The sequence below is a fragment of the Dipodomys spectabilis genome, unplaced genomic scaffold (assembly GCF_019054845.1).
Source record: "Dipodomys spectabilis isolate Male_0828 unplaced genomic scaffold, ASM1905484v1 ptg000002l, whole genome shotgun sequence".
NCBI classification, from domain to species: Eukaryota; Metazoa; Chordata; class Mammalia; order Rodentia; family Heteromyidae; genus Dipodomys; species Dipodomys spectabilis.
Window position 1 is genome coordinate 51,237,722 of NW_024870679.1, and position 24,387 is coordinate 51,262,108.

Below are 24,387 nucleotides of genomic sequence, written 5' to 3' on the forward strand. Positions count from 1 at the left end.
AGTTAAAAAGTTCTAGTACATTCTGTGCCTTTTCTAGTTAGGTTATCAAGCAGAAGTATATCCTTCTATACATTTTTCATACATGACTTAAGCTGTCACCCCAAGACCAGCAACACAGCTGCTATCAGTGACACTTCTTGTGCCCCATCTCAAAATGAGTATCAGGAAACCTCAGGGGCGTCTAGCAGTGGACAAGCCCCAGGCAATACAGGCCTCACTCCTTGTAGGCCAGTTACCGGTCTTTTGTGCCAAATTCCATTTCCCTCACCCTGGCCAGCACACCTTGGGCTGGCCTGTCTTGGGGGGCAACTCTAAACCACAGGGATGTAAGTCTCAGGGTCCCAGGGGTTCATCTGGGGACTCTGCCACTGCTTCTTCCTCAATGCGTTCAGCAGTCTCAGAGTCTCCTCCCTCCTCACCTCTGAAGCGCAGCAGATGGGGAGTCCGGGGGACAACCCGGCGGCCAAAGTTCCGGAGGCTGATGGCAGGAGAGGGTGCACCTGCCCCCAGAAAGCGGCTGAGCAATGGGGTTTGCATTGCGGGCGCTGGCCCAGCCAACCTCGGGGATAACTCCACCTGCACGCTCTGCTCCAGTTCATCACTCATTCTGAGGACAGGAGGGTAGATCTTGAGTCCAGCCAGCAATGGGGGATTGCACTCTTGTTTTTTTTTGGGGGGGGGGGGTGGGGGTAGTAGTCAGTCATAGGGCTTGAACTCTGGGCCTAGGCACTATCCCTCAGCTCTTTATCTCAAAGCAAGAGCTAAGAGCTCTACCACTTGAGCCACAGTGCCACTTCCAGTTTTCTGGTGGTTTATTGGAGATAAGAGTCTCACAGACTTTCCTGCCTGGGCTGGCTTTGAACCATGATCCTCAGATCTCAGCCTCCTGAATAGCTAGGATTACAGGTGTGAGCCTCTGACACTGGCTTCTGGTGGAGTCTTTATTGCTCCAGCGGGAGGCCAGGAAAGTGCAGGCTACTTACCTCAAGTTGAAGGTGGAACCCAGGAAGGAAGGCCGCAGTGAGTCGGCCGCTGTGGCCACTGTGTAGGGTGGCTGTGGCTGGTCCTCATCCCAGTATGCGTCCTTCTCTGCTGGAGGCAGGTTCTGGTACATGTCATCCACAGACAGTAGGGACACCTGGACCAGCAGAAGGGCAGGCAGCACATGGCAAGGGTTTTCCTTCTTCCTCCACCTGGACTGAGCTACTGGGGTGAGGGAGCCAAGCAGCCACCCCTAGACCCCAGCTCCACACCTCGATCCCTGCCCCACACACCTGCAAGTTTCGGTCTATAAGTTGATTAGTCTCAAAATCATCATCATCCTCACCAAAGGGATTGATGATCTGTTCTGCAACCTGTAAGTTACATGCAGAAACAGTGTATCTGGGCCCAGAGTCCCTCTGTCCCCAGTGTTAAGAGTGTGACAGTGGTTATCTGTGCCCACATCTCTGGAGCAGGCTGATAGGATCATTTGAAGTGCCCACCTTGAGCCAGCCAGCATAGAAGAAGAACTGCAGCAGTGTAGTGAGAGGGACATACATGTCCAGGTTCCCCAGGGCTGGCGTTGGTTCAAGCTCCTGAGGTTTTTCAGTCCCTGCCTCTGGCTCTACAAACTGCCGGCCAACCAGAGTGAGAGCAAAAAAGGAGTATACAGCTATCGTCACCACCTAGAGAAGGGAAAACCAGGAGTACCATTCTTGCCTTGACCTGGGGGGAATCTGATAAGTAATTAAACATATAATGGGGTAGGGGCAACCATGGAGATAGGATCATCTTGCCAAGAAGGAAGAGATACTTTGAGGAATAAGCCCTTGACTATAAAGTGCCTCGCAATATTGAACTAGCAAGGACCATCTCTCAATCCTCCTTGGTATCTCACAAGGCCCAGGACATGCAGAAGCACTGGGACTGAACAGGGGAGAAGCAGTTACTTGGGTGTAGACGAGTGGGATGCTGATCCAGTCATAGTGGAACAGCATGCTGCACTTGGCACGGTACTTGTTCAGCTCCTGGTGGAACAGCAGGAAAAGGAGGTCAGCAGAGCTGAGGAGGAAGATAGGAAGAGAACAGGGAGCATAAAGCAGACCTGGGCAAACCTGAGGCTCAATCTGGGGTTATCAATCTGGGGTGCCTGTGATAGGAAGTAATTAACAACGTCTTGGCTAACACAGGTCCTGGAGCCAGAATGACTGTGGATCACATCTCCACTAACTAGCTGTGGAGACAACTAACTAGCTTTTCTACTAGTGCCTCAGTTTCTTGGTTTGGGAAAAGGGGATGGTAACTGTACCCAGCTCAAGAGTTGTTTCCAGAGCTAAGTTAATATAAGTACATGCTTCCAAGAGTGTTTGACACTATATAATTAGTGCCATTTAAGTGTTAAGTATCAAATCATTCCAAAATTATTCGTATGACTGGAGTATGGAAGGCCAGGAGCCCTGATCCTGGACTGACTCACTTCCAGAAGAAGACAAAGAGCGATGTCATCACGAATTCGCCCATCCTTGCGAGCCTGGGCCGCCAAGTTAGTGAACCAGACACAGGGGACCCAGTATTTGTTGAAGTCGGATTTCAGGCTCTCAAATTTTTTCCTCTCCTCCTGGGACATAAAACCTGCCAGGGTGAAGTGGGTGCAGGCACATCCTCTGCCACCAGGGGGAGCATTGTACAGTTGCCCTCCCTCCTGCGCATCCACCCGCAGTCCCGGAGCTTGCCGTCAGGGGGCCCTAAAACGCCCCCTTCCCCCTCCCCTCCCACCACCCCACCCCGCCAGACTTCCAGATTCCAGAGGGTTCCTGCCCCAAAACTCCCCCCGCCCCCCCCCCACCCCCAGTCGGCCACGAACCTGCGTCCACCACGTGCTCCATGGTAGGGAAGCGCTTGAGCACGCGGGTGCTCACGGAGCGCAGCACCAGCACCGAGGCCAGGTTGGCATAGCGGATGAGGGTGCGGCGGAGCAGGCGGCCACGCTGGTCCACGCCGTGCACACTGGCTGAGATGACGCACATCAGCTGGTCTGGCAGCGGGATGCTGGTGTACTGAGACCACCAGCGGTTGACCACCAGGGTCACGTAGAAACCTGGGGAGCCCACATGGGTGGTGGGGACAGGAAGCAGGCCACGAGGAGGGCCTCGCCCACCCTGCACTACCCTATCCTACCCCCACCCACAGAGGCCCTCGCCTGGGTCTTGAACCCAGAGAGGACATTTTCAGCTTCAGCAACTCTGTCTCTGGTCCCACCACCCTGCTGGGACAGGACAGGAGAGGGAAGGGCAAACCTCTTGGGAAGAGGGGAAGTAGAGGAGTTCAAGGCCAGGGGACAGTTAACCCTGACATCTGTTTCCAGTCAGCGTGGGAAGGGACTGTCACCTCTTCCCAGCTGCTCTTCAGTACCCTGAGTGGGGTTCTGAGATGAGCAGGTGTACATGTCTGTGCAGAGTGATGATCTAGCAAATGACCAGCAGGCTGTAGCCCCCCTGGGCCCTTCACTTAGGCCTGCTTGCACTAGTTGACTCCAGCTGTTCACTGCTGTTAGCTAGAGTCAGGGGAAACAGGACACTAGAGAGAACCAGAAGGGGGCCTCACCCAATACAAAGGACAAGGGGATGAGCTCTGCTGAGCGGTTGCAGTACCGGGCCACCTGGGCATACACATGCTTCTGTTCCTGGGTCAGCAGCAGCCTAAAGAAGAACAGATGTAAGGCTGGGTTAGAGGGTACAGGCAGCCTAGGCCCTCACAGGCTAGTCCAGCCCTGAAAGTCTCCCTTACCGGTAGGCGATGCTGAGTATGGCATACAGGGCAGAGAAGAGCAGGAACTCCTTGTAGAGGAGTTTGTAGATGCTGCCCCTCCAGCGCAGGAGCAGGCCCGAGAAGCCTCCAAAGCGCGCCTCTGCCACTTTAAGGGTGTATGAAACCGTCATGGTGCTGGTGCCTAGGGCAAGAGGTCACAGATCTGTCCTCTCTGAGGACATCACTAAGCTTAGCTTGCCATGCTTGTCACCTCTTGTTACCCACATCCCAACCTTTACTCTGTCTGTAGACATTGGGGGCAGAAAGCTGCAGGGCAGACAAAGTACAACCCATCCCCTGCAGAGCAAAGGTGAAGCCAGGATGAAGTTGGGCAAATGAGCCTGAGTTCTTCCACCTGTAGAAATAAGTAATCAAATCCTGAACTGACAGCAAGGCCCCAAGCTTCTCACACACCTGTAACCTTAGCACTTGCAAGGCTGAGGCAGGAGGATCTTGAGTCAGAGTTCAGCCTGACTTATATAGCAAGACCCTGACTCAAGGGGAAAAAGAAAAGAAAAAGGCCCAATTCCATTCCAACCTAGAACCACACTTTTCCCTGGGGCTTTGCTCTGGAACCTGCATATCTGGTCTCTCAAAGCCTAGAGCCTATTCATCTCCCTTCATCCTGCCTACCTTCTCAGCGCAGCAGCCTGGAAAAACTGAACCAGTTTTCACTCCTCACAAGTTTAAGTATCTACTGGATCCATAAAGTTATACTGGAATGAGGTTATCATTGATGGATTGAGGCTGTCACCCAACTTCCCCTGGTCCTGGGAACTTGGCTGTCTTCCTACTCCTGCAGGGTGGGGCTGGTCATTGGGTGGCAGAAGTGCCATCTTCCCTGACTCCACAGCTCAATACAGATGACCCTATGTCCTTCAAGTCAGTGTGACTGCGATAACGATCATCCTGAGAAGACAGACTCAGGATAAACTATTAAAATACCAGCTGATGATCACAGCACTGAGAAGGGCACTGCCCTATCACCCTCTCCCAGAATCCTCATCCACCCCAGGAGGTAGGAGTCAACCCACTTCACAGATTAGGCTCCAAGAGATGAATGACTTGCCCATAGTCACATCACACAGCAAGGTCATGCTGGAGACAAGAGTCGAAGCCAGTGCTGGTGGACTTTAAAGGCTCTTTCCCCAGCCCTTTGTCACAGGCCTGACAAGGCCACAAATCTTGGAACTCAGGCTCTTAGTACACACACCTTTAAGTGCCATGTCCAACATCTTGACTCCTAATTGTGCCCAGAGACTGTCTTCCTTCCTTCCTTCCTTCCTTCCTTCCTTCCTTCCTTCCTTCTTTTCTTCGCTTTTCTTTCTTTCCTCTTTCTTTCTTTCTTTCTTTCTTTCTTTCTTTCTTTCTTTCTTTCTTTCTTTCTTTCCTCTTTCTTTCTCTCCTTTTTCTCTTTCTTTTTTCTTTCTCTCTTTGTTTTTTTTTTAATATATTTTTTATTGTAAAGATACAGAGGGGTAGCCGGGTACCAGTGGCTCACACCTATAATCCTAGCTACTCAGGAGGCTGAGATCTAAGGATCACGGTTCAAAGCCAGCCCGAGCAGGAAAGTCCATGAGACTCTTATCGCCAATAAACCACTAGAAAACCGGAAGTGGCACTGTGGCTCAAGAGCACTGGCCCTGAGCTGAAGAGTGCAGGGACAGTGCTCAGGCCCAGAGTTCAAGGCCCACAATGGGCCAAAAAAAAAAAAGATACACAGGGGTTATAGTTACATGAATAAGGTAATGAATACATTTCCTCTCAAGCATTGTTACTCCTTTCTCCCTTTGTTTTTGAGACAAAATTTCAAAGTGCTTCCATTTCTTTATCTGTCACACAGAAGGCACTGACCTAATTAGGAACAAAACCCCCAGCCAGACACTGGTGGATCATGCCTGTAATCCAAGCTACTCAGAAGGCTAAGATCTGAGGATCATGGTTTTAATCCATCCTGGTAGGCAAATCTAAGAGACCTTTAAAAAAAATTTTTTTTATTGTGAAAATACCGTACAGAGGGGTTACAATTATGTGGACAAGGTAATGAGTACATTTCTTATCAAGCATTGTTGCCTCCTCCTTTGTTTCCCCTTCCTATCCCATCCTCCCCCGCCCACAAGACCTTTATCTCTAATTAACCAGAAAAAAAAAAGCCCGAGAGTAGAACTTGAGTCAAGTGGCAGAGTGCCAGCCTTAAGTGACAAAGCTAAGCAAGAGTGTGAGGCTGAGTTCAGGTCCTGGCACCCACATCAAAAAAGAATAATAATAAAATAAAACCAGGGCTGGGTGCTGGTGGCTCAAGCCTGTAATCCTAGCTACTCAGGAGGCTGAGATCTGAGGATCACAGTTAAAAGCCAGCCCAGGCAGGAAAGACGGTGAGACTCTTATCCCTAACTACCAGAGAACCGGAAGTGATGCGGTAGCTCAAGTAGTAGAGCTCTCGCCTTTAGTTGAAGAGCTCATGGACAGTGCCCAGGCCCAGAGTTCAAGCCCCATGATTGACTAAACAAACAAACCAGGGACTGAGAATGTGGCTTAGTGGTAGAATGCTTGCCTAGCATGCATGATGCCCTGTGTTTGATTCCTCGGTACCACATAAACAGAAAATGCTGGAAGTGGCACTGTGACTCAAGTGGTAGAGTGCCTAGTCTTGAGCAAAAAGCCTGGGTCAGTGTCCAGGCTCTGAGTTCATGCCCCAGAATTGGCATAAATAAATAAATAATAAAAACAGGAAGAGATTGAGATCGAGGTAGCTACTGTACTTTCTCAGTGCTCAAGTCATTTGCAAAATCCCAGGACTTTTGTTCCCACCTCCCACCTGTTTTAGGTATCTCTTTCCCTACACGGTGAGCTAATCATCACCCATGAAGCATTTCCTAAAAAGAGGAAGCATGGAAGCCCAGCACCAGTGGAAAAAAATGGAAGTGGTGCTGTGGCTCAAATGGTAGAGCACTAGCCTTGAGCACTGGCTCAGGGTCAGCGCCCAGGCCCTGAGTTCAAGTCCCAGGACTGACAAAAAACAAAAATATAAATAACAATTGTGGACAAGTGGTTATAAGCTTGGGCTTATATAGGTCTGAATTTCAGCTCTCTGTAGCCTTGTACAAGTTACCTAACCTCTCTGAACCTCAGTTCCTTCCTTCACAAAGCACAATGGATGACGCCTACCTCAAAGGCAATTATGAGTATTCGAACAATGCCTGGAAGCTTGGTGCACAGTGCGCACTCAGCTGGGATTGCTACGAGTCAGATCTGTTCCTTTCGTTTCCACCTACTTGTTCACTGGTACCTCCCAAGCTTTTCTGAACCAGAAAGTGTTTCAGAGATGAGGAGGCAGAGACCTTTCTCCGGATGCTCTGTCAGCCTGGCCCCACAGCCAAAGGTGCTACATCCTAGGTTCTCTGCGAGTCACCCATCTACTCCCATTATGATCCTCTAATCTAGCTTTTTATTTATGTATTTATTTTGCAGCAGTTATGGAGGTGGGAGCTTTTCCATATTCAACCTAGATTTGGGCAAGCTAAACACTCTCTACCACTGAGCTACACCCCAAATGAGGCTTACCTCATTTTTTTTTTTTTTTTTTTGGTTCCGGTCATAGGGCCTGAACTCTGGGCCTGGGCGCTGTCCCTCAGCTCTTCAGCTCAAGGCGAGTGCTCTACCACTTGAGCCACAGCACCACTTCTGGCTTTTTCTGCTTATGTGGTGCTGAGGAATTGAACCCAGGGCCTCATGCATGCAAGGCAAGTACTCTACCACTGAGACAACTTCCCAGCCCTGGCCTACCTCATTTTTAACTGCTCCTTCAAGATACAGCTCAGAACTAGTTTTCTTCACTCTCTTATACCAGTTTTGTCTCTAATTTACCAGGCTCCAACCAAAGGAGAAAAGGAATAGTAAAATCTCTATGCCGTGGATTATACAATACAGACAGCATGCAGATAGATGAATGGTAACCCAGGAAGAAATGCCTAGCAAGGTGGTACATGCCTGTAACCTCCATCAAAGATTTTTTTTTTTTTTTTTTTGGTCCAGTCATGGTGTCTGAACTCTGGACCTGGGCGCTGTCACTCAGCTCTTCAGCTCAAGGCTAGCGCTCTACCACTTGAGCCACAGCGCCACTCCTGGCTTTTTTCTTTTTTGCTTATGTGGTGCTGAGAAAGCGAACCCAGGGCTTCAAGCATGAAGGCAAGCGCTTTACCACTGAGCCACCTTCCCAGCCCCTTCCATCAAAGAGTACTTGAAACCTGAAGACTTCTTTTCTTCCCTCCCTTTCCCCTCCCTTTCTCTCTCTCTGTCTTTCTCTCTCTCGCTTTCTCTTTCCATTCTCTCTCTCTATTTTTAACATGAAAGACATTCAGTTTTACCACTGTCAACCTCCCATGCCTTTTCTCAGATGAGTCATGGTCTGAAAACCTACTCATGGCCTGACTGGAGTTATGTCCTCCTTTTAGATGAGAAATCTCCAAGAGTAAAGAAAAATACTCTGTGTGTGTGTGTGTGTGTGAGCATGCGTGTGCTCACACCGCACACATGTGATCAGAACCTGAGCTTCAGAGGGTAAGAAGGGTTCAGAGCCTCAGCCATCGGGGCCCATGCAGCCTCTTCCACAGCTTGGATCTGCACCTTTCCTTGGGCATTGTGGGCTGCTAACCACTCAAAGATGTTCTAGGTCTTGGGCAGCCAGGTTCTGGGTGTGGCTGGCAGCTCCCCAGGGCAGCCCAGCTGGGGTGACTGCACTGAGATTCTGTGCAGCACTCTGCTACCAGCGCTCAGGTCTGTGAATTTCCCACAGAGCCAAGGCAAAGTGATATGACCTGAAGGCCTCCATCCCAGGAAGGGCCACTCACCCTGCCTTCCGGAATCACCTTATCTCCCTTCCCACTGTGCACAGGACCCATGACTCCCAGTTTATGGTCCGGGAGAGGGAACCTTACAGCCCATAAATCACCAGCCCCACCCTGCTTACCCCTGGGCACTGTTTCTCCCTCTCTGCAAGTCCTGCCCTCCGTTGCCCTTCCCTCCTCTCACACACGAATCAGATGAGCCTCGACCTTGGGCAAGCCACTGAACTCCTGGAGAAATGGATACAATTATGCCAACCTTAGTTGTGATTATTAAGTGAGTTAACCGTATAAATGGTTCAGAATAGCACAATGGTAAACCTGAAGTGTGCTCTAGATATTAGCAGGGTTTTTTGTTGTTGTTAGGTTTGGGGGTTGAGGTAGGTCTCATGATGTAGTAGTCTAAGCTGGCCTTGAACTCATCATCTTCCTGCTTTAGCCTATTAGCTCATACTTTACTGTGGGCTATAGAACACACCAAGGATCCCTGAGATTACTCTCTAATAACCCCTCCTAAGTGCTAGCCTTCCTCACATTTCTCAGTCTCCTTCTTCTCTTCTCTGAGGTGCTGAAGTGACAGGGATTCTGGGACATGTGCTCAACAGGGTATCACATCTAATAGCATCTTTGGGGGATGGAAACCCAGAGACCTCAGAAAATCTCAGCAGTATATGGGTCAGTGTAAGAAAGGGACAGGTTCAAAGACAGGAACCCACCATGACTGCAGAAAAGTCAAACTGTGACTAGATGGACTTCAGTTTTCTCATCTATACAGTGAGGATAACAAAATCACATCCATATGATAAGGTTACAGTGAACCATCAATATGATAAATACAGCCCAGCACTGGAAGCTCACACCTGTAATCCTAGCTACTCAGGAGGCTGAGATCTGAGGATCATGGTTCAAAGTCAGCCTAGGCAGGAAAGCCCAAAAGACTCTTATCTCCAATTAACCACCAAAAAACCAGAGGTGGAGCTATGGTTCCAAGTGGTAGAATGCTAGCTTTGAGCAAAAGAGTTCAGGGACAGCAACCAGGCCCTGAGTTCAAGCACCATAACCAAAAACAAAAACAAAAAAAAACCACACACATATACACACACAAAGATAAATGCCTGGCCAGTGCCTGAAACATAGAAGCTACATTAGATCCATGGATGGGGAGCTGTTTACATAGTGAGAGGAGGCTGTGGCAGACCCCTGAATTACAGCATCCAAAAACACATCCTGATATCCTGACTCCAGGAGGAGGGTTCAAGCACCTTGTTAAATTCCTTCCGCAAAGGAAAGCTACAGGACAGTGGAGCTCCAAAAAGGACAGTGGCCTGGAACTGAAGCTCAGCAACAGAGCATTTCCCTAACAAGGATGAGACTCTGGATTCAGAAGATTTTGATTTTTTTTTTTTTGGTCGGTCATGGGGCTTGAACTCTGGACCTGGGCGTTTTTCCTGCACTCTTCAACTCAAGGCGAGCACTCTACTCTTTGAGCCACAGCTCCACTTCCAGTTTTCTAGTGGTTTATTGGAGATAAGAGTCTCAAGGAGTTTCCTGCCCACGGTGCCTCTGAACCAAGATCCTCAGATCTCAGCCTCCTGAGTAGCTAGGATTATAGGCATGAGCCACTGGCAACTGGCTGTTTGATATTTTTGTTGATTGTGGTGCTTGAACTCAGGGGCTGGGTACTCTCCCTGAACTTCTGTGTTCAAGGCTAGCACTGCCACTTGATCCACAGTTCCATGTCTGGCTTTGAGATCATTAATTGGAGAGAAGAGTTTCATGGACTTTTCTGCCTGAACTTGCCTGCTTTGAACCACAATCCTCAGATCTCAGCCTCCTGAGTAGCTAGGATTACAGGCGTGAGCCAGTAGTGCCTGGCTTCATAAGCTTTCAATTATGTATTTATTTATTTATCACAAGTACTTTTTTTTTTTTTTTTTTGTCAGTTGCGGGGCTTGAACTCGGCTTGGTCGCCGTCCCTCAGATCTTCAGCTCAGGGCTAGCACTCTACCACGTTGAGCCACAGCACCACTTCCGGTTTTTTCTGTTTATGTGGTGCTGAGGAATCGAACCCAGGGCCTCATGCATGCAAGGCAAGCGCTGTACCACTAAGCCACCTTCCCAGCCCCCAGAAATTTTAGAATCATGGTTCAAAGCCAAATCCTGCAGGAAAAGTACATGAGACTTTTTTTTTTTTTTTTGACAGTCTTGGAGCTTGATGAACTCAGGGCCTGGATGGTATCCTTGAACTTCTTTTTGCTCAAACCTAGCACTCTACCACTTAAGCCAAGGCTCACTTCCAGCTTTTTCTGTTTATGTGGTGCTGAAGAATCGAACCCAGAGCCTCATGCATGCAAGGCAAGCACTCTACCACTAAGTCACATTCCCAGGTTCTTCCCCCCCCCCTTTTTTTTTTTGGTTGGTTGTGGAGCTTGAACTCAGGGCTTGGGTGCTGTCCCTGCACTCTTCAGCACAAGGTGAGCGCTCTACTGCTTGAGCCACAGCGTCACTTCTGGTTTTCTATTGGCTTATTGGAAATTAGAGTCTCACGGACTTTCCTGCTCAGGCTGGTTTTGAACTGCAATCCTCAAATCTCAGCCTTCTGAGTAGCTAGGATTACAGGCGTGAGCCACTCGTGCCCCCCCACCCTTTTTTTGTCTGTTGTGGGGATTGAACTCAGGGCCTGGGTGTTGTCCCTGAGCTCTTTCACTCAAGGTTAGGGCTCTACTACTTTGACCTACAGTGCCACTTCCGGTTTTCTTGTGGTTAACTGGAGATGAGTCTTTCAGACTTTCCTGCTTGTGCTGGCTATGAATCACTATCTCAGCCTCCTGATTCCCTAGGATTGCAGGCATGAGCCACCAGAACCCAGCTTGAGACTCTTATCTCCAACTTGCTGCTGCCTAAAAGCCAGAAGTAGAGCTATGGCTCAAAGTGGTAGGCACTAGCCTTGAGCACAAAAGCTCAAGGACAGTGCCAGGCCCCGAGTTCAAGGCCCATGACTGACAAAAAAAAGAAAAAAAAAAAAAAGCCATGAGCAAACAGGTATAGTTCAGTGGTAGAGTGATAAAATGTTTGCCTAGCAAGTACAAGGCACTGGGCTAGATCCCTTGTGCAAAACTTAAAAATCACAAAAAAAAAAAACAAAAAAGAAAGCTGGGTACCAGTGGCTTATGCCTGTAATCCTAGCTACTCAGGAGGCTGATATCTGAGGTTCAAGGTTCAAAGCTAGCCTGGGCTGGAAAGTCTGTGAGACTCTTATCTCCAATTAACCACCAGAAAACTGGAATTGGTGCTGTAGCTCAAAGTGGTAGAGCATTTGCCTTGAGCTGAAGAACTGAGGGACAGCGCCCAGACTGAGGGACCCCACCATGACCGAGACACAGACACAGACACACAGACACAGACACACAGACACAGACACACACAGACACACAGACACACACACACACACACACACACACACACACACACACACACACACACACACACACACACACACACCCAGAAGAGAGCTGAGGCTCAAATGGTCAAATGGTAGAGCTCTACCTTTGAACGCAAAAGCTCGGGGACAGGAGCTAGGCCCTGAGTTCAAGCCTCAGAACAAGCACTAAATAAATAAATAAGAGGCTGGTGTGGGGGGGGGCGGAGGGACGGGAAGGGATGGGAAGAGGAAACAAAGGAGGAGGCAGCAATGCTTGGTAAGAAATGTACTCATTAGGGGCTGGGAAGGTAGCTCAGTGGTAGAGCGCTTGCCTTGCATGCATGAGGCCCTGGGTTCGATTCCTCAGCACCACATAAGCAGAAAAAAAAGCCGGAAGTGGCGCTGTGGCTCAAGAGCTAGAGTGCTAGCCTTGAGCTGAAGAGCTGAGGGACAGCGCCCAGGCCCAGAGTTCAGGCCCGACGACCAGACCCAAAAAAAACCCCCCAAAATAAAGAAATGTAACTCATTACCTTGCCCATGTAATTGTAACACCTCAGTATGGTATTTTCACAATAAAAGTACATAAATAAATAAATAAGAGGCTGTATGAACTAAACCGTGTCCTCTACCAATTCACTCAAGTCATATTTTGAATATCTAACCCCCAGTACCTCTGAATATAGTGTTTGGTTAGGGCCTTCAAAAGGATAATTAAGTTAAAATGTGGCTATGAAGGTAAACCCTAATCCAATCTGACTGGAGTCCTTTAAAAGGATTAGTATTTACACGACAATACAAAGGTACATAGACTGAGGACTGGGAAGGTGGATCAATAGTATAGCGCTTTCCTCGCATGCATGAAGCCCTGGGTTCAATTCCTCAGCACCACAGAAGCAGAAAAGCCGGAAGTGGCGCTGTGGCTCAAGTGGTAGAGCGCTAGACTTGAGCTGAAGAGCTGAGGGACAGCGCCCAGGCCCAGAGTTCAGGCCTCATGACTGACAAAAAACAAAAACAAAACAAAACAAAACAAAAAGGTACCCAGACTGAGATAAAGATCATATGAAAGGCCCCCCAAAATACCAGTCCTAGTTGGGTGTGGTGGTACACAACTATAATAATCCTGAGAATCAGAAGCAGGAGAATTTCAGGTTCTACATAGAGAGATGTTGTCTCAAACAAGAACCAAAAACCCTTTCCCAAACAAACTGATAAAGCACGGCGGGGGGGGGGGGGGGGGGGGGGGGGGGGGAGACACCGACAGACAGAGACAGAGACCAACAGAGGAGAAAACACCTAGAAATCAATTAAATCTTTATCTTGGACTTGCAGCCTCTAGAATTACTAACATAAATTTCTATGGCTTAAATCCATATGGTATTTTGTCATGGCAGCTCTAGCAACCTAATACAGAGATGTTTGGATTTGTTTTTCAAATATAAAATGAGGGAGAAGTGGGGGAAGTGGGAGAGGGAAAGGGTAGTAGGAAAAAAAACAAAGGGGGGGATAACAATGTTTGACAAGAAATGTACTCATTACCTTACTCATGTAACTGTAACCCCTCTGTACAGCATCTTTACAATAAAATAAAATTTAAAAAATCTATTTATATATATGTATATATATGCATATATATACATATATATGTGTATATATATATATATATTATATATATATATATATAGTTGAAATATAAGCCAGGTGCTGGTGGCTCACACCTGAAATCCTACTCAGGATGCTGAGATCTGAGGATTGTGGTTTGAAGCCAGTCCAGACAGGAAAGTCCATATGACTTTTAACTCCATTTCACCAGCAAAAATAAATAAATAAATAAAAGTAGAGCTGTGGTTCAAGTGGTAGAAGGCCAACCTTGAAAGAAAAAGCCATGGGACAGTACTCAGATTCTGAATTCGAGCCCTAGGATGAGCACCCGTGCACATGAACACACATACGCACACACACACTGCAACACTAGGCTGGAAATGTAGGTCAGTGTTAAAGCACTTGCATAGCATGCACAAGCTCTGGATTTAATGCTATAATAATGTAATATTGAAGTTCCTTTGAGGTGCTACAGACTTTAGTCCTATTTACTCTGGGGAGTCTATTCTTTCTAGCCTCACTACTTCTATCTCTTGGTGAATTGCTGACCTGTGAGGATAAAGACCAAATCCCTACCGGGAGCTGGTGGCTCACACCTGTAATCCTAGCTACTCAGGAGGCTGAGATCTGAGGATCATGGTTCAAAGCCAGCCCAGGCAGAAAAGTCTGTGAGACTCTTATCTCCAATAAACCACTAGAAAATTGGAAGTGGCACTGTGGCTCAAATGGTAGAGCGCTAGGCTTGAGGTGAAGGACAGTGCTCAAGCCCAGAGTTCAAGCTTCACAAATGACAAAAAAAGAAAAGAATTTCTGAGCATGGCACTCAAGCCCTTCCTGCCCACCACACCCCCTGCCCCCTCATTTACCTACAGTATTTGTAACTTTCCACATCTTAGGCTGTTTGGAGTCTCCCTTTGGTGACCATGAAGGGAAAGCGTGAAGTTAGTTCCCAGAGGGTCTGTTGAGAATAGATGGGACTTCTGACTGGAAATGGAGGTGAGCCAGAGGCTGGGAGACCTGCAAGGTGCTGAGACAAGAGACTGACCCCGCCCAGTCAGTGTGTGAGGGGAAGACAGATCCAAGTGCATACTTACGAGATATTAGCGAGATAAACTTGGCAGGAATGAGGTACAAGTATTTGTTGACTTTGCAGGCTGCTCATACTGGAGTAGGTGTTTTGTTCTTTCGTTTACTTCCTTCACAGCCTACAATTACTTTGTTTATATACTTGTCTAGTATCTATTTCCCTAAAGCAGAATCAAGTAAACTGTAGGAGGGTTGTAATCTTGTCCATTCTTATTCTAAGCCTAGCACTTTTCGAAAATTTCAGAGGTCTGAATGGTTTAGTAATAGATTGGATGCACCAGAGTGAAAAGAGAGCTGAGGGATACTAGGAGATCAATAGGAGGCCTGGGGCAGGGGAGAGGATGTAAGGGGCAACTCTTATTGTTGTAAGACTCTTACTGTTGTTGATGCGGTTGTATAGCTGGATGCCAGTAGCACACATCTGTAATCCTAGCTACTCTGGAGGTTGAAGCTTGAGGATTGAGGTTTGAAGCTAGCTTAGATAAGAAAGCCTGTGAGAGTTTTATCTCCAATTAACGAGCAGAAAAGTGAAACTGTGGCTCAAGTGGTAGAATGCTAGCTTTGAGTGAAAAAGGTAAGATATAGCACAAAGGCCCTGAGTACAAGCCGCAGTCCCAGTCCCCCCCCACCCCCCACCCCCTCCCTCCCCCTCCCCTCCCAGCAAAAAAAAAAAACATTGTACATATAGATGGGCAAATTAAACCAAAACCTCAACAACAACAAAAGTCTTGTCACCTTGGGATAAATTTACATTTTCCAGAGGTATTTCAACCCTATCTCTGACTCTCACCCTAGGAAGGGTGGGTCTTGAAGCAGGGTCCTACTGCTCCTGGAGAACCCAAAACTAACTGCCTACAGCCCCTAACATCTGAAACTCTGTAATTTCCATTTTTCACTAGAATGAAAAGCAATGGGTACTTCATAAGGGTTAAAAATCCCATAGGAGCCTAAGATCTGCAAGGATGCAGAAATAACACCACCCGAAAAAGGATCTATAAATTTCAAGGGGCTAGATGTATAGCTTAGAGGTTGAGCATGTGTTTAGCATGCTCTCTCCCTCCACCAAAATAAAAAAAAAAAAAAGGGGGGGGGGAGTATGTAGGAGTAGGTAGCAGAAGATGTGGGACTTTTTTTTTGGTCGGTCGTGGGGCTTGAACTCTGGGCTTGGGCGCTGTCCCTCTGCTCTTCAGCTCAAGGCAAGCGCTCTACCAGTTGAGCTACAGCGCCACTTCCGTGATAAAAAGTCTTGAACGGCCTGTAATCCTAGCTACTCAAGAGGCTGAGATCTGAGGATAGCAGTTCAAAGCCAGCCCCCGCAGGAAGAGACTCTATTTCCAATAAACCACTTAGAAAACCAGAAGTGGCACTGTGGCTCAAGTGGTAGAGCTTTCGCCTAGAGCTGAAGAGCTCAGGGACAGCGCCCAGGCCCAGAGTTCAAACCAGGGGCAGGGTGTGTGGGGGGAAGTCTTGACTTCTAGACTCAGCCCACCAAAGCCAGCATGGAGTCCTGCAGCCAGACTAGCCAGGCAAGCCAGGCTCTAGGGTGTGCTTCTCCTTAGTTCTAAAGGGGGCAGCACTGGGCCAGCATCTGGCTAGCTCACAGGATACTACACACGAAAAGATGAATCGTTGACCTGCCCAAGAAACAGTGAGCGCCACTCCTGGCGTGCCTTTCCTTTCCTAGTTCTCAGACCCCGACTCTGACTTCAACTTGTGTCCCGAAAAATAGGGAAAGGAAGAGGCTGCCATTAGCAGGACACGCGGTCACCAGGACAGGGTGGTGCCGCACCAGCAAGCTGCGTGACGAGCACTGTGGCTTTAAGGCAGGATCAGAAGGCGGAGCCTGAAAGTGCGCCGGTGGGTGGAGCTTCAGAGTGACGCAGGGCCGGGCAGTGGGCGAGGCTTTCCCCTGACTCGCCCTCAGGAAGAGGGCGGGGCTCGTGGTGACGTAGGACTAGGGAGGGGGCAGGCCTTCATTGATAAAAACGCCAGCCTCCCTTGGGCGCGAGCGCAGCGTAACGAAACCTGGCAGCGCCACGCGCGGCTGGGGCCGGGCGGAACCGAGAACCAGACGGGCTCGCGCTGCTGCGCGCCGCCGGGATGGAGCCCGCCGCCGGCTTCCTGTCCCCGCGCCCGTTCCCGCGTGCTGCCGCCCCGCCTGCGCCTCCCGCCGGACCGGGACCACCTCCTAGTGTCTCGCCCGGATCCGAGCCAGAGATGCTGGCCGGGACCCCGGCGCCGGACCCCGGGCGCCTCATCACCGACCCGCGCAGCGGCCGTACCTACTTCAAAGGGCGCTTGCTGGGCAAGGTGGGCCGGGGGCTGTGTGGGGTGAGAGGGAGTCCTGCCGGGTAGGCGGGGTACGCTGGGCCCTAATGTGGGGGCGTCTGCGGGCCAGAACCAGCCTCTGGAGCGCCCGGCCTGATGCGCCCTTCTCCTAGGGGGGCTTCGCCCGCTGCTACGAAGCCACCGACACGGAGACTGGCGGCGCCTACGCCGTCAAAGTCATCCCGCAGAGCCGCGTCGCCAAGCCGCATCAACGCGAGAAGGTGGGACCCGGCGCAGAGGGGCGAGGGTTGGGGAGGGGAGAGTGGCTGGGGAGCCCCGCGAAGATAACGACCCGGCTCCCCCATCGCAGATCCTAAACGAGATTGAGTTGCACCGAGACCTCCAGCACCGCCATATCGTTCGCTTTTCTCACCACTTCGAGGATGCTGATAATATCTACATTTTCCTGGAGCTTTGCAGCCGAAAGGTGAGGGACAGGGGTGGGAAGAGAAAAGGGGGTGGAGGAAGCTGTCCAAAGACCCAGACGTGGGGCTCTGCCTTCTTCATTCAGCCAGCCCCTTATCGGGGAAGGGTCAGGGAGGGTGAACAGGGCTTGAGGCCGTGGCTCTCTGCAGTCTCTGGCCCACATCTGGAAGGCTCGGCACACCCTGTTGGAACCAGAAGTACGCTACTACCTGCGGCAGATCCTTTCAGGCCTCAAGTACTTGCACCAGCGGGGCATCTTGCACCGAGACCTCAAGCTGGGTAAGACTGGTGATCAGCCTGGGGGGGAGGGGGGGAAGGGCCTACGGTGGGAAGAAGAGGGAGGGAGGAGGGGAGTTATCTGATATACCTCTCTGGCCCTGTCTAGGAAATTTTTTCATCACTGAGAACATGGAACTGAAGGTGGGGGATTTTGGGCTGGCAGCTCGGTTAGAGCCTCCAGAGCAGAGGAAGAAGTGAGTGTTTGAGGGAGGGATGGCACAATCTGTATGTGACAGACAGACAGTATGTATGTGGGAGGCAGGTGACTGCCTGATGTGAGCATGTGATAAATAGGGAAGGGGTGACGAGCTGTTTGCTTGAGTGTTTGGAGGTGGAGGTGGCAGCCTGGCTTCCTGGGTCTGGCTGAGAGGATGGGTCTGGTGGGAACCCTGGAAGATCGACATGTGATACAGATGGGGAAGGTGACCTAAGTTCCTGGGGGGCAGGGGAGGAAGAGGTTGTATGTGTATAGGATCTTTTGAATTGTATAACTGAGCCTGTGTATGGATGGGGATGGTAACATGAGCCAGGCAGTGTGTACATGTGTGAAGGAGACTAAGTGTAGGAATGACAGAACTTGATCTTCTGTGTAAGAAGACTACTGGGAGGTCAGGCACTGGTGGCTCATACCTATAGTCCTAGCTACTCATAAGGCTGAGATTTGAGGATTGAGGTTCAGCGCTGTCCCAGGCAGACAAGTACAAGAGGCTATTATCTTGAATTAACCATCAATAAGCCAGAAGTGGAGATTTGGCTCAAATGGTAGGGCTGTAGCCTTGAGTAAAAAAACTAAGCAAGAGTATGGGGGTCTGAGTTCAAGCCCCAGTACTGGTGCACACACATAGACACACAAAAGATGACCCCACTGTGGCTACTATAACTGGGTGTGTATAACACAGATAGCATGTGTGGCAGATGAGTGTTTGGGATGTGTGTGTGAGAGCTAGTGTTGGTGTGGGTATGGCACAGACCATGGAAGGAGCCTGATGAGTTTCTGACAGACGGGAGTCGAGGATGAGATCAGTTCATGGACCCTTTGTATTGACCTTGGAGGAGGGGGCTGCTTGGGGGTCAGGGCCTCCCCCTGTCCTACTGAGCAGTTGAGCAGCTGGGCCAGGCGGGTGGGCGGGGACTCAGCTGCCATCCCCAGCATCCATTGTCTCAAGACAAGCAGGAGCTCTCTGGCCTTTGGTGACAGGCAGCTGCTTTGTCTGGACTCACAGTGGGGGCAGGAATGGGGGCTGCTGGGCTGGATCTGAACCCTCCCCTCTTTTTCCTACCCTCTTTCAGGACCATCTGTGGCACTCCCAACTACGTGGCTCCAGAAGTGCTGCTGAGACAGGGCCATGGCCCTGAGGCAGATGTGTGGTCACTGGGCTGCGTCATGTGAGTGACACAGTCATTGGCAGACAGGTGGTGGTTAGTGGAAGGCTCTTCCTACTTCATTGCTCCTGATCCCTATCCTTGGCCCACAGGTACACACTGCTGTGTGGGACCCCCCCTTTTGAGACAGCTGACCTGAAGGAAACGTACCGCTGCATCAAACAGGTTCACTACACTCTGCCTGCCAGCCTCTCGCTGCCCGCTCGGCAGCTCCTGGCTGCCATCCTACGAGCCTCACCCCGAGACCGCCCCTCTATTGAGCAGATCCTGCGCCATGATTTCTTTACCAAGGTCTGTCACCTAACGTTTGAGTTCAGTCTGCATGTTCCTGAAGGATAAATGGAGACAGGTGGAAGGACCCTTGGGGTCTCTCTGTTGACATGGCTCTCCTCCTTAGGGCTATACCCCTGACCGGCTCCCTGTGAGCAGCTGCGTGACAGTCCCAGATCTGACGCCTCCCAACCCAGCCAGAAGTCTCTTTGCCAAAGTTACCAAGAGCCTGTTTGGCAGGAAGAAGAACAAAAGTGAGTCTGGGGTGTTAGTGGGCTGAGGTATAAGAGCAGGCAGTCAGCCAATGCCAGTGGCTTATTCCTAGAATCCTAGTTACTCAGGAAGCTGAGCTCTGAGAATCAAAACTTGAAGCTGGCCTGGGCAGGGAAGTCCACGAGACTCTTATCTCCAATTAACTATCAAAAAGCTGGAAGTGGAGCTGTGGCTCAGGTGGTAGAGCACTAGCCTTGAGCAAAAAAAGCTCAGGGACAGTGCCCAGGCCCTGAACTCAAAACTTCAGTACTGGTTATACACAGTTGGTCAGCTTATTATATCCACTTTGTAGGCATGGGAGCGTGGCATCTGAACTCCTGGAGCGGGGTGTTTGTTGCCCAAGTACTTGGGAAGGCCTGTCTGTGCCATCCCTGGGGCACATGGGCTGGACAGGAAACTGAGGGCTATATTCTCCCTCACGTTCAGATAAGAGCCACCCTGAGGAGCGGGACGAAGTGTCGTGTTTGGTGAGCGGCCTTATGCGCACATCCATTGGCCATCCAGATGCCAAGCCCGAGGTGAGTGCTCACGTGGCACTGTTCTGACTCATTCCTGCCCTAGCAGCTGAGGGAAGCCTGGGATAAAAGGCTGATGAAGCATCCAGCCTCGTGGTAGGCTAATTGGCTACATCTCATTAGCTAGCTAGGACTGACCTGAGGTGCCCTGGAAGCCAGGGCCAGGCTGGGCCTGGACTTTCAAGGATTTGGATTGTGGAACCGATTTCACTTGCTCTCCTTATCCAAACCCTCTAGGATCCAGCAGCTTCTGGTCCTGCCCCTATCAGCCTGGTAGAGACAGCAGCTGAAGACAGCTCCCCCCGGGGGACACTGGCAAGCACCGGAGATGGTGAGGAGCCAGGGAGGATTACAAGTCCTATGATGTTGCTGGGGTGGACACAAGTGACTGGAGCGAAGACAAGAGGGATTTGGCTTAGGTCTGGGGTAGGGAGGTTAATGCCTAAATCTCAGCAGCGTCCTGTTCCCTTCAGGGTTTGAAGAGGGTCTGACTGTGGCTACGGTGGTAGAGTCAGCCCTGTGTGCTCTGAGAAACTGTGTGGCCTTCATGCCCCCAGGTGAGGCTGGGGTCTGGTACATGGGGATGATATGGGGAATTCTTTGGCCTTGGCCAAGGGTTAAGTCATCACTTCCTCCTTTCTGGACACAGCCGACCAGAACCCAGCTCCACTGGCACAGCCAGAGCCTCTCGTGTGGGTCAGTAAGTGGGTTGACTACTCCAACAAGTTTGGTTTTGGCTATCAACTGTCCAGCCGTCGTGTAGCTGTGCTCTTCAACGACGGCACACACATGGCCCTGTCCGCCAATAGAAAGTAAGTGTTGTGGGGTGCCCAGAACCCACAAGGCTGCACTTTGGAATATGTTCCTGGGTACAGGGGCCTGGAGTTTCCCAGGGGAAGAACACGGGTGCAGGGCTATCTCTGATTTCTGCCCCCCTCCCATCTAGGACTGTGCACTACAACCCTACCAGTACAAAGCACTTTTCGTTTTCTGTGGGTGCTGTGCCCCGGGCCCTGCAGCCTCAGCTGGGCATCCTGCGGTATTTTGCCTCCTACATGGAACAGCACCTCATGAAGGTACTTGGTTTGGGCGGAGCCATGTGGACAACAACCAACATCCTGATCCTTTCCGATTCCCCTTTGGTGGGGATGGGAGGACACAGCTAGCATTGATTGGTAAGGGATTCATCAGTGGGGCAGGGTCCGACTCTGGTCAGCTCAGTGACCTGCCCCTGCCTTTGCTCCTAGGGTGGAGATTTGCCCAGTGTGGAAGAGGTAGAGGTACCTGCTCCACCCTTGCTGCTGCAGTGGGTCAAGACTGATCAAGCCCTACTCATGATATTTAGCGATGGCACTGTCCAGGTAAGAGTCCATGCTGGAGTTGGATGGAAGGACTGGGAGGTCCAGAATGCCAGGAAAAGTCTTTTGGGCCTGTAGCACAAGGCTTGAACAGTGTCACCCTCTTGTGCACAGGTGAACTTTTACGGGGACCACACCAAGCTGATCCTCAGTGGCTGGGAGCCCCTCCTTGTGACTTTTGTGGCCCGGAATCGAAGTGCTTGTACTTACCTCGCCTCCCACCTCCGGCAGCTGGGCTGCTCCCCAGACCTGCGGCAGCGACTCCGCTATGCTCTGCGCCTGCTCCGTGACCGCAGTCCCGCCTAGACCCTCACCTGCAGAGCAGGCCGGGACCCAAGCTCTCAAGACTGAGGCCTGTGCCTGCAAGACTCTGGCCCTTGCCTTTGTGGCCCTCCCTGTCCCTTTGGTGCCTCACTGGGGGCTCCTGGATGAATCCCCCCAGGGAATCAGGGACCAGCTTTACTGGAGTTAGGGGCAGCCTGTCCTTTCTTACCCCTTCTCTGAGTTAAGCCTGAGCCTTAGCCCCCAGCTAGGGGGTATTATTTATGGACCACTTTTATTTATTGACAAACATTTATTTATTGGGATGTGAGCCCCTGGGGGGCTTCCTCCGGGGATAATAAACCATTTTACAGAATTTGGAGGGAGGTCTGCTTACTCACAGTACAGCCCGTGGACTGTGGCCACCGCGAAGAGTGAGGCATTCGTAAAGGTAGCAGAGGCCAGCCCATCATGCGCTGCATCCCACAGAGCACGACTGACCACGTGCACGCCCTGGCCTGCACGTGGCCCCAGCACCACGCTGCACACCAGCTTGTAACGAGGTGGGCTGAGCTCGCGCAGGCACAGGCGCACCTGCTCACACAGCTCCCGTGCCAGCTGCCCGGCCTCGAAGCCACAGTAGCTGGTGTTGCATAGCCTCTTATCCAACACTGCCTCCAGGACACGCTGTGCACGTGCAGTCTCCCAGCGCTCCCCTGGTGCAGGCTCCATACGGTATGAAGGTGCCACTCGACGGACAGGCCCTAGGGGCAGGCCTGAGAAACTGACCCGCCAGCCAAGAGGGGGCACTGGGCCCAAGGACTGTCGCCGACCTCCATGACCAGTTCCTGATCCAGCCAGCGAGTTTCGGTGTGAGAGGGACATGGTTAGGCCCAGCACTGAACCACGGCGGGAGGCAGGGCCTACACCCGTTTGTCTGGTCTCATCAATGCTGGGCAGGCGGCTTCTTGGCCGCACTGATGGTAGTTTTGGCACTGGGTCTTTGGCACTCTCTTCTTCCTGGTGTCCAGGAGACAGACACCTGCCAGCCATGGACTTGCCTGCTAAAAGACCCACACTTTGAGTGGCTTTTACTGGCCAGCTCTTTCTATACTCAAGTATTGCTTGGTGATATCACCCCACCCCCGCCACTTTTTTTTCTTTTTTTTTTTTTTGTCGGTCGTGGGGCTTGAACTCTGGGCCTGGGCGCTGTCCCTCAGCTCTTCAGCTCAAGGCGAGCGCTCTACCACTTGAGCCACAGCGCCACTTCCGGTTTTCTGGTGGTTTATTGGAGATAGGAGTCTCACGGTCTCTCCTGCCCGGGCTGGCTTTGAACCATGATCCTCAGATCTCAGCCTCCTGAGTAGCTAGGATTACAGGCTTGAGCCACCAGAGCCCGGCCGAATAATGTCTTTTTTTTTTTCGGTCCGGTCATGGGGCCTGAACTCTGGGCCTGGGCGCTGTCCCTCAGCTCTTCAGCTCAAGGCAAGCACTCTATCACTTGAGCCACAGCGCCACTTCCGGCTTTTTTCTTTTTGCTTATGTGGTGCTGAGGAATCGAACCCAGGGCCTCAGGCATGCAAGGCAAGTGCTCTACCACTGAGCCACCTTCCCAGCCCCTCTTTTTTTTTTTGTGTGTGTGTGTCGCTTGAACTCTGGGCCTGAGCGCTGTCCCTCAGCTCTTCAGCTCAAGGCTAGCGCTCTACCACGTGAGCTACAGCGCCACTTCCGCACCACTTCCGGTTTTCTGAGTGGTTTATTGGAGATAAGCATGTCATGGACTTTCCTGCCTGGGCTGGCTTTGAACCATGATCCTCAGATCTCAGCCTCCCAAGTAGCTAGGATTACAGGCATGAGCCACTGGCACTTAGCTGGAAATGATGTTCCTAATCTTTTGTTTATTCTGGTCCTTGAGTGTGGGGCGCTGTCTCTGTACTTTTTTTACTCTATGCTAGCACTGCACCACAGCTCTATTCCCAGCTTAGTGCTGGTTAGTTGGAGATAAGAGTCTGATGGAATTTTTGGCTAGGGCTAGCTTTGAATGGAGATCTTCCCATCTCACAGATCTCAGCCTCCAGAGTACCTAGTATTACAGGGGGACATGAGATATCAGCACCCAGCTCCTTCCCCACAGATCCCTCTAACCCAGGAAGTACTGAATGAATCCAGCCATCTTCCAATCCTACCTGCTTTGGGTAGGCACTCAGAAGGTTCCTGCAGCAGGCTGAAGCTGGGGCCAGATGACCTCTGGGGCACCTTCCACTCTCAGCTCTGGCTTCTGACTCCACCTACAGAATCAACTTGTGGGATGGCTGTTCTCTTCTCCCGAAACTCCTTCAGGCACCTGAGTCACCTGTAGCCTTTGGCTTCTGAGTTCTCACCTGGCTGGCCCAGCCCGACCTGACTGCAGGGTGGGCGGGGAAGGGTTGTGTTGTGCAGTTGCCATGGCTGCCATGGCAAGGACACCTCCCTCCCAAAGTTCCTCCCTCTGGCCCGACTCTGGAATAACCAGATTGTTACTACTATGAGCACCTGTCAAAGGTGGCATGCCCCTG

General features: G+C 50.9%; 3 protein-coding genes across 4 annotated transcripts; 1 reads left to right on the forward strand and 2 right to left on the reverse strand.

The window, feature by feature from the left end:
- Window positions 1-333: 333 nt before the first annotated feature.
- Best4 (bestrophin 4) lies at window positions 334-3,920 on the reverse strand. Its single transcript, XM_042677378.1, has 9 exons — window positions 3,769-3,920; window positions 3,586-3,680; window positions 2,846-3,079; window positions 2,459-2,613; window positions 1,932-2,009; window positions 1,485-1,667; window positions 1,275-1,355; window positions 984-1,138; window positions 334-607 (listed from the first exon to the last, which is right to left on the reverse strand). The coding sequence occupies exons 1-9, from the start codon at window positions 3,918-3,920 to the stop codon at window positions 334-336; spliced, it is 1,407 nt and encodes a 468-aa protein (XP_042533312.1).
- Window positions 2,092-24,328, reverse strand: Dynlt4 (dynein light chain Tctex-type 4). 2 transcript variants are annotated; one of them, XR_006147122.1, is made up of 4 exons: window positions 24,019-24,328; window positions 21,920-22,896; window positions 8,750-8,753; window positions 2,092-2,102 (listed from the first exon to the last, which is right to left on the reverse strand). XR_006147122.1 is itself a non-coding variant. In XM_042677383.1 (2 exons), the coding sequence occupies exon 2, from the start codon at window positions 22,883-22,885 to the stop codon at window positions 22,226-22,228; it is 660 nt and encodes a 219-aa protein (XP_042533317.1). In that variant the 5' UTR covers window positions 22,886-22,893; window positions 24,019-24,328; the 3' UTR covers window positions 22,202-22,225. The 2 variants fall into 2 exon arrangements, 1 of the variants encoding a protein (XP_042533317.1); XM_042677383.1 differs by lacking the exons at window positions 2,092-2,102; window positions 8,750-8,753 and having other exon boundaries at window positions 22,202-22,893.
- Window positions 16,741-22,202, forward strand: Plk3 (polo like kinase 3). The gene is made up of 15 exons (XM_042677368.1): window positions 16,741-17,049; window positions 17,181-17,288; window positions 17,378-17,494; window positions 17,643-17,772; window positions 17,879-17,966; window positions 19,063-19,158; window positions 19,248-19,446; window positions 19,553-19,679; window positions 20,125-20,216; window positions 20,451-20,544; window positions 20,687-20,770; window positions 20,863-21,025; window positions 21,160-21,289; window positions 21,461-21,574; window positions 21,686-22,202. Exons 1-15 carry the CDS (start codon window positions 16,840-16,842, stop codon window positions 21,875-21,877), a joined length of 1,944 nt encoding a protein of 647 aa, XP_042533302.1. The 5' UTR covers window positions 16,741-16,839; the 3' UTR covers window positions 21,878-22,202.
- Window positions 24,329-24,387: the final 59 nt, after the last annotated feature.

Coding starts and splice junctions, on each gene's coding strand:
- Best4 (XM_042677378.1), bottom strand. CDS start 3,920: ATGACGGTTTCATACACCCTTAAAGTGGCAGAGGCGCGCTTTGGAGGC. Junction 1,139..1,274: donor TTATAGACCGAAACTTGCAG/GTGTGTGGGGCA, acceptor CTGCTGGTCCAG/GTGTCCCTACTGTCTGTGGA. Junction 608..983: donor GGTTCCACCTTCAACTTGAG/GTAAGTAGCCTG, acceptor TCCTGTCCTCAG/AATGAGTGATGAACTGGAGC.
- Plk3 (XM_042677368.1), top strand. CDS start 16,840: ATGGAGCCCGCCGCCGGCTTCCTGTCCCCGCGCCCGTTCCCGCGTGCT. Junction 17,495..17,642: donor TGGAGCTTTGCAGCCGAAAG/GTGAGGGACAGG, acceptor GGCTCTCTGCAG/TCTCTGGCCCACATCTGGAA. Junction 19,159..19,247: donor TGGTCACTGGGCTGCGTCAT/GTGAGTGACACA, acceptor CTTGGCCCACAG/GTACACACTGCTGTGTGGGA.
- Dynlt4 (XM_042677383.1), bottom strand. CDS start 22,885: ATGGCTGGCAGGTGTCTGTCTCCTGGACACCAGGAAGAAGAGAGTGCC.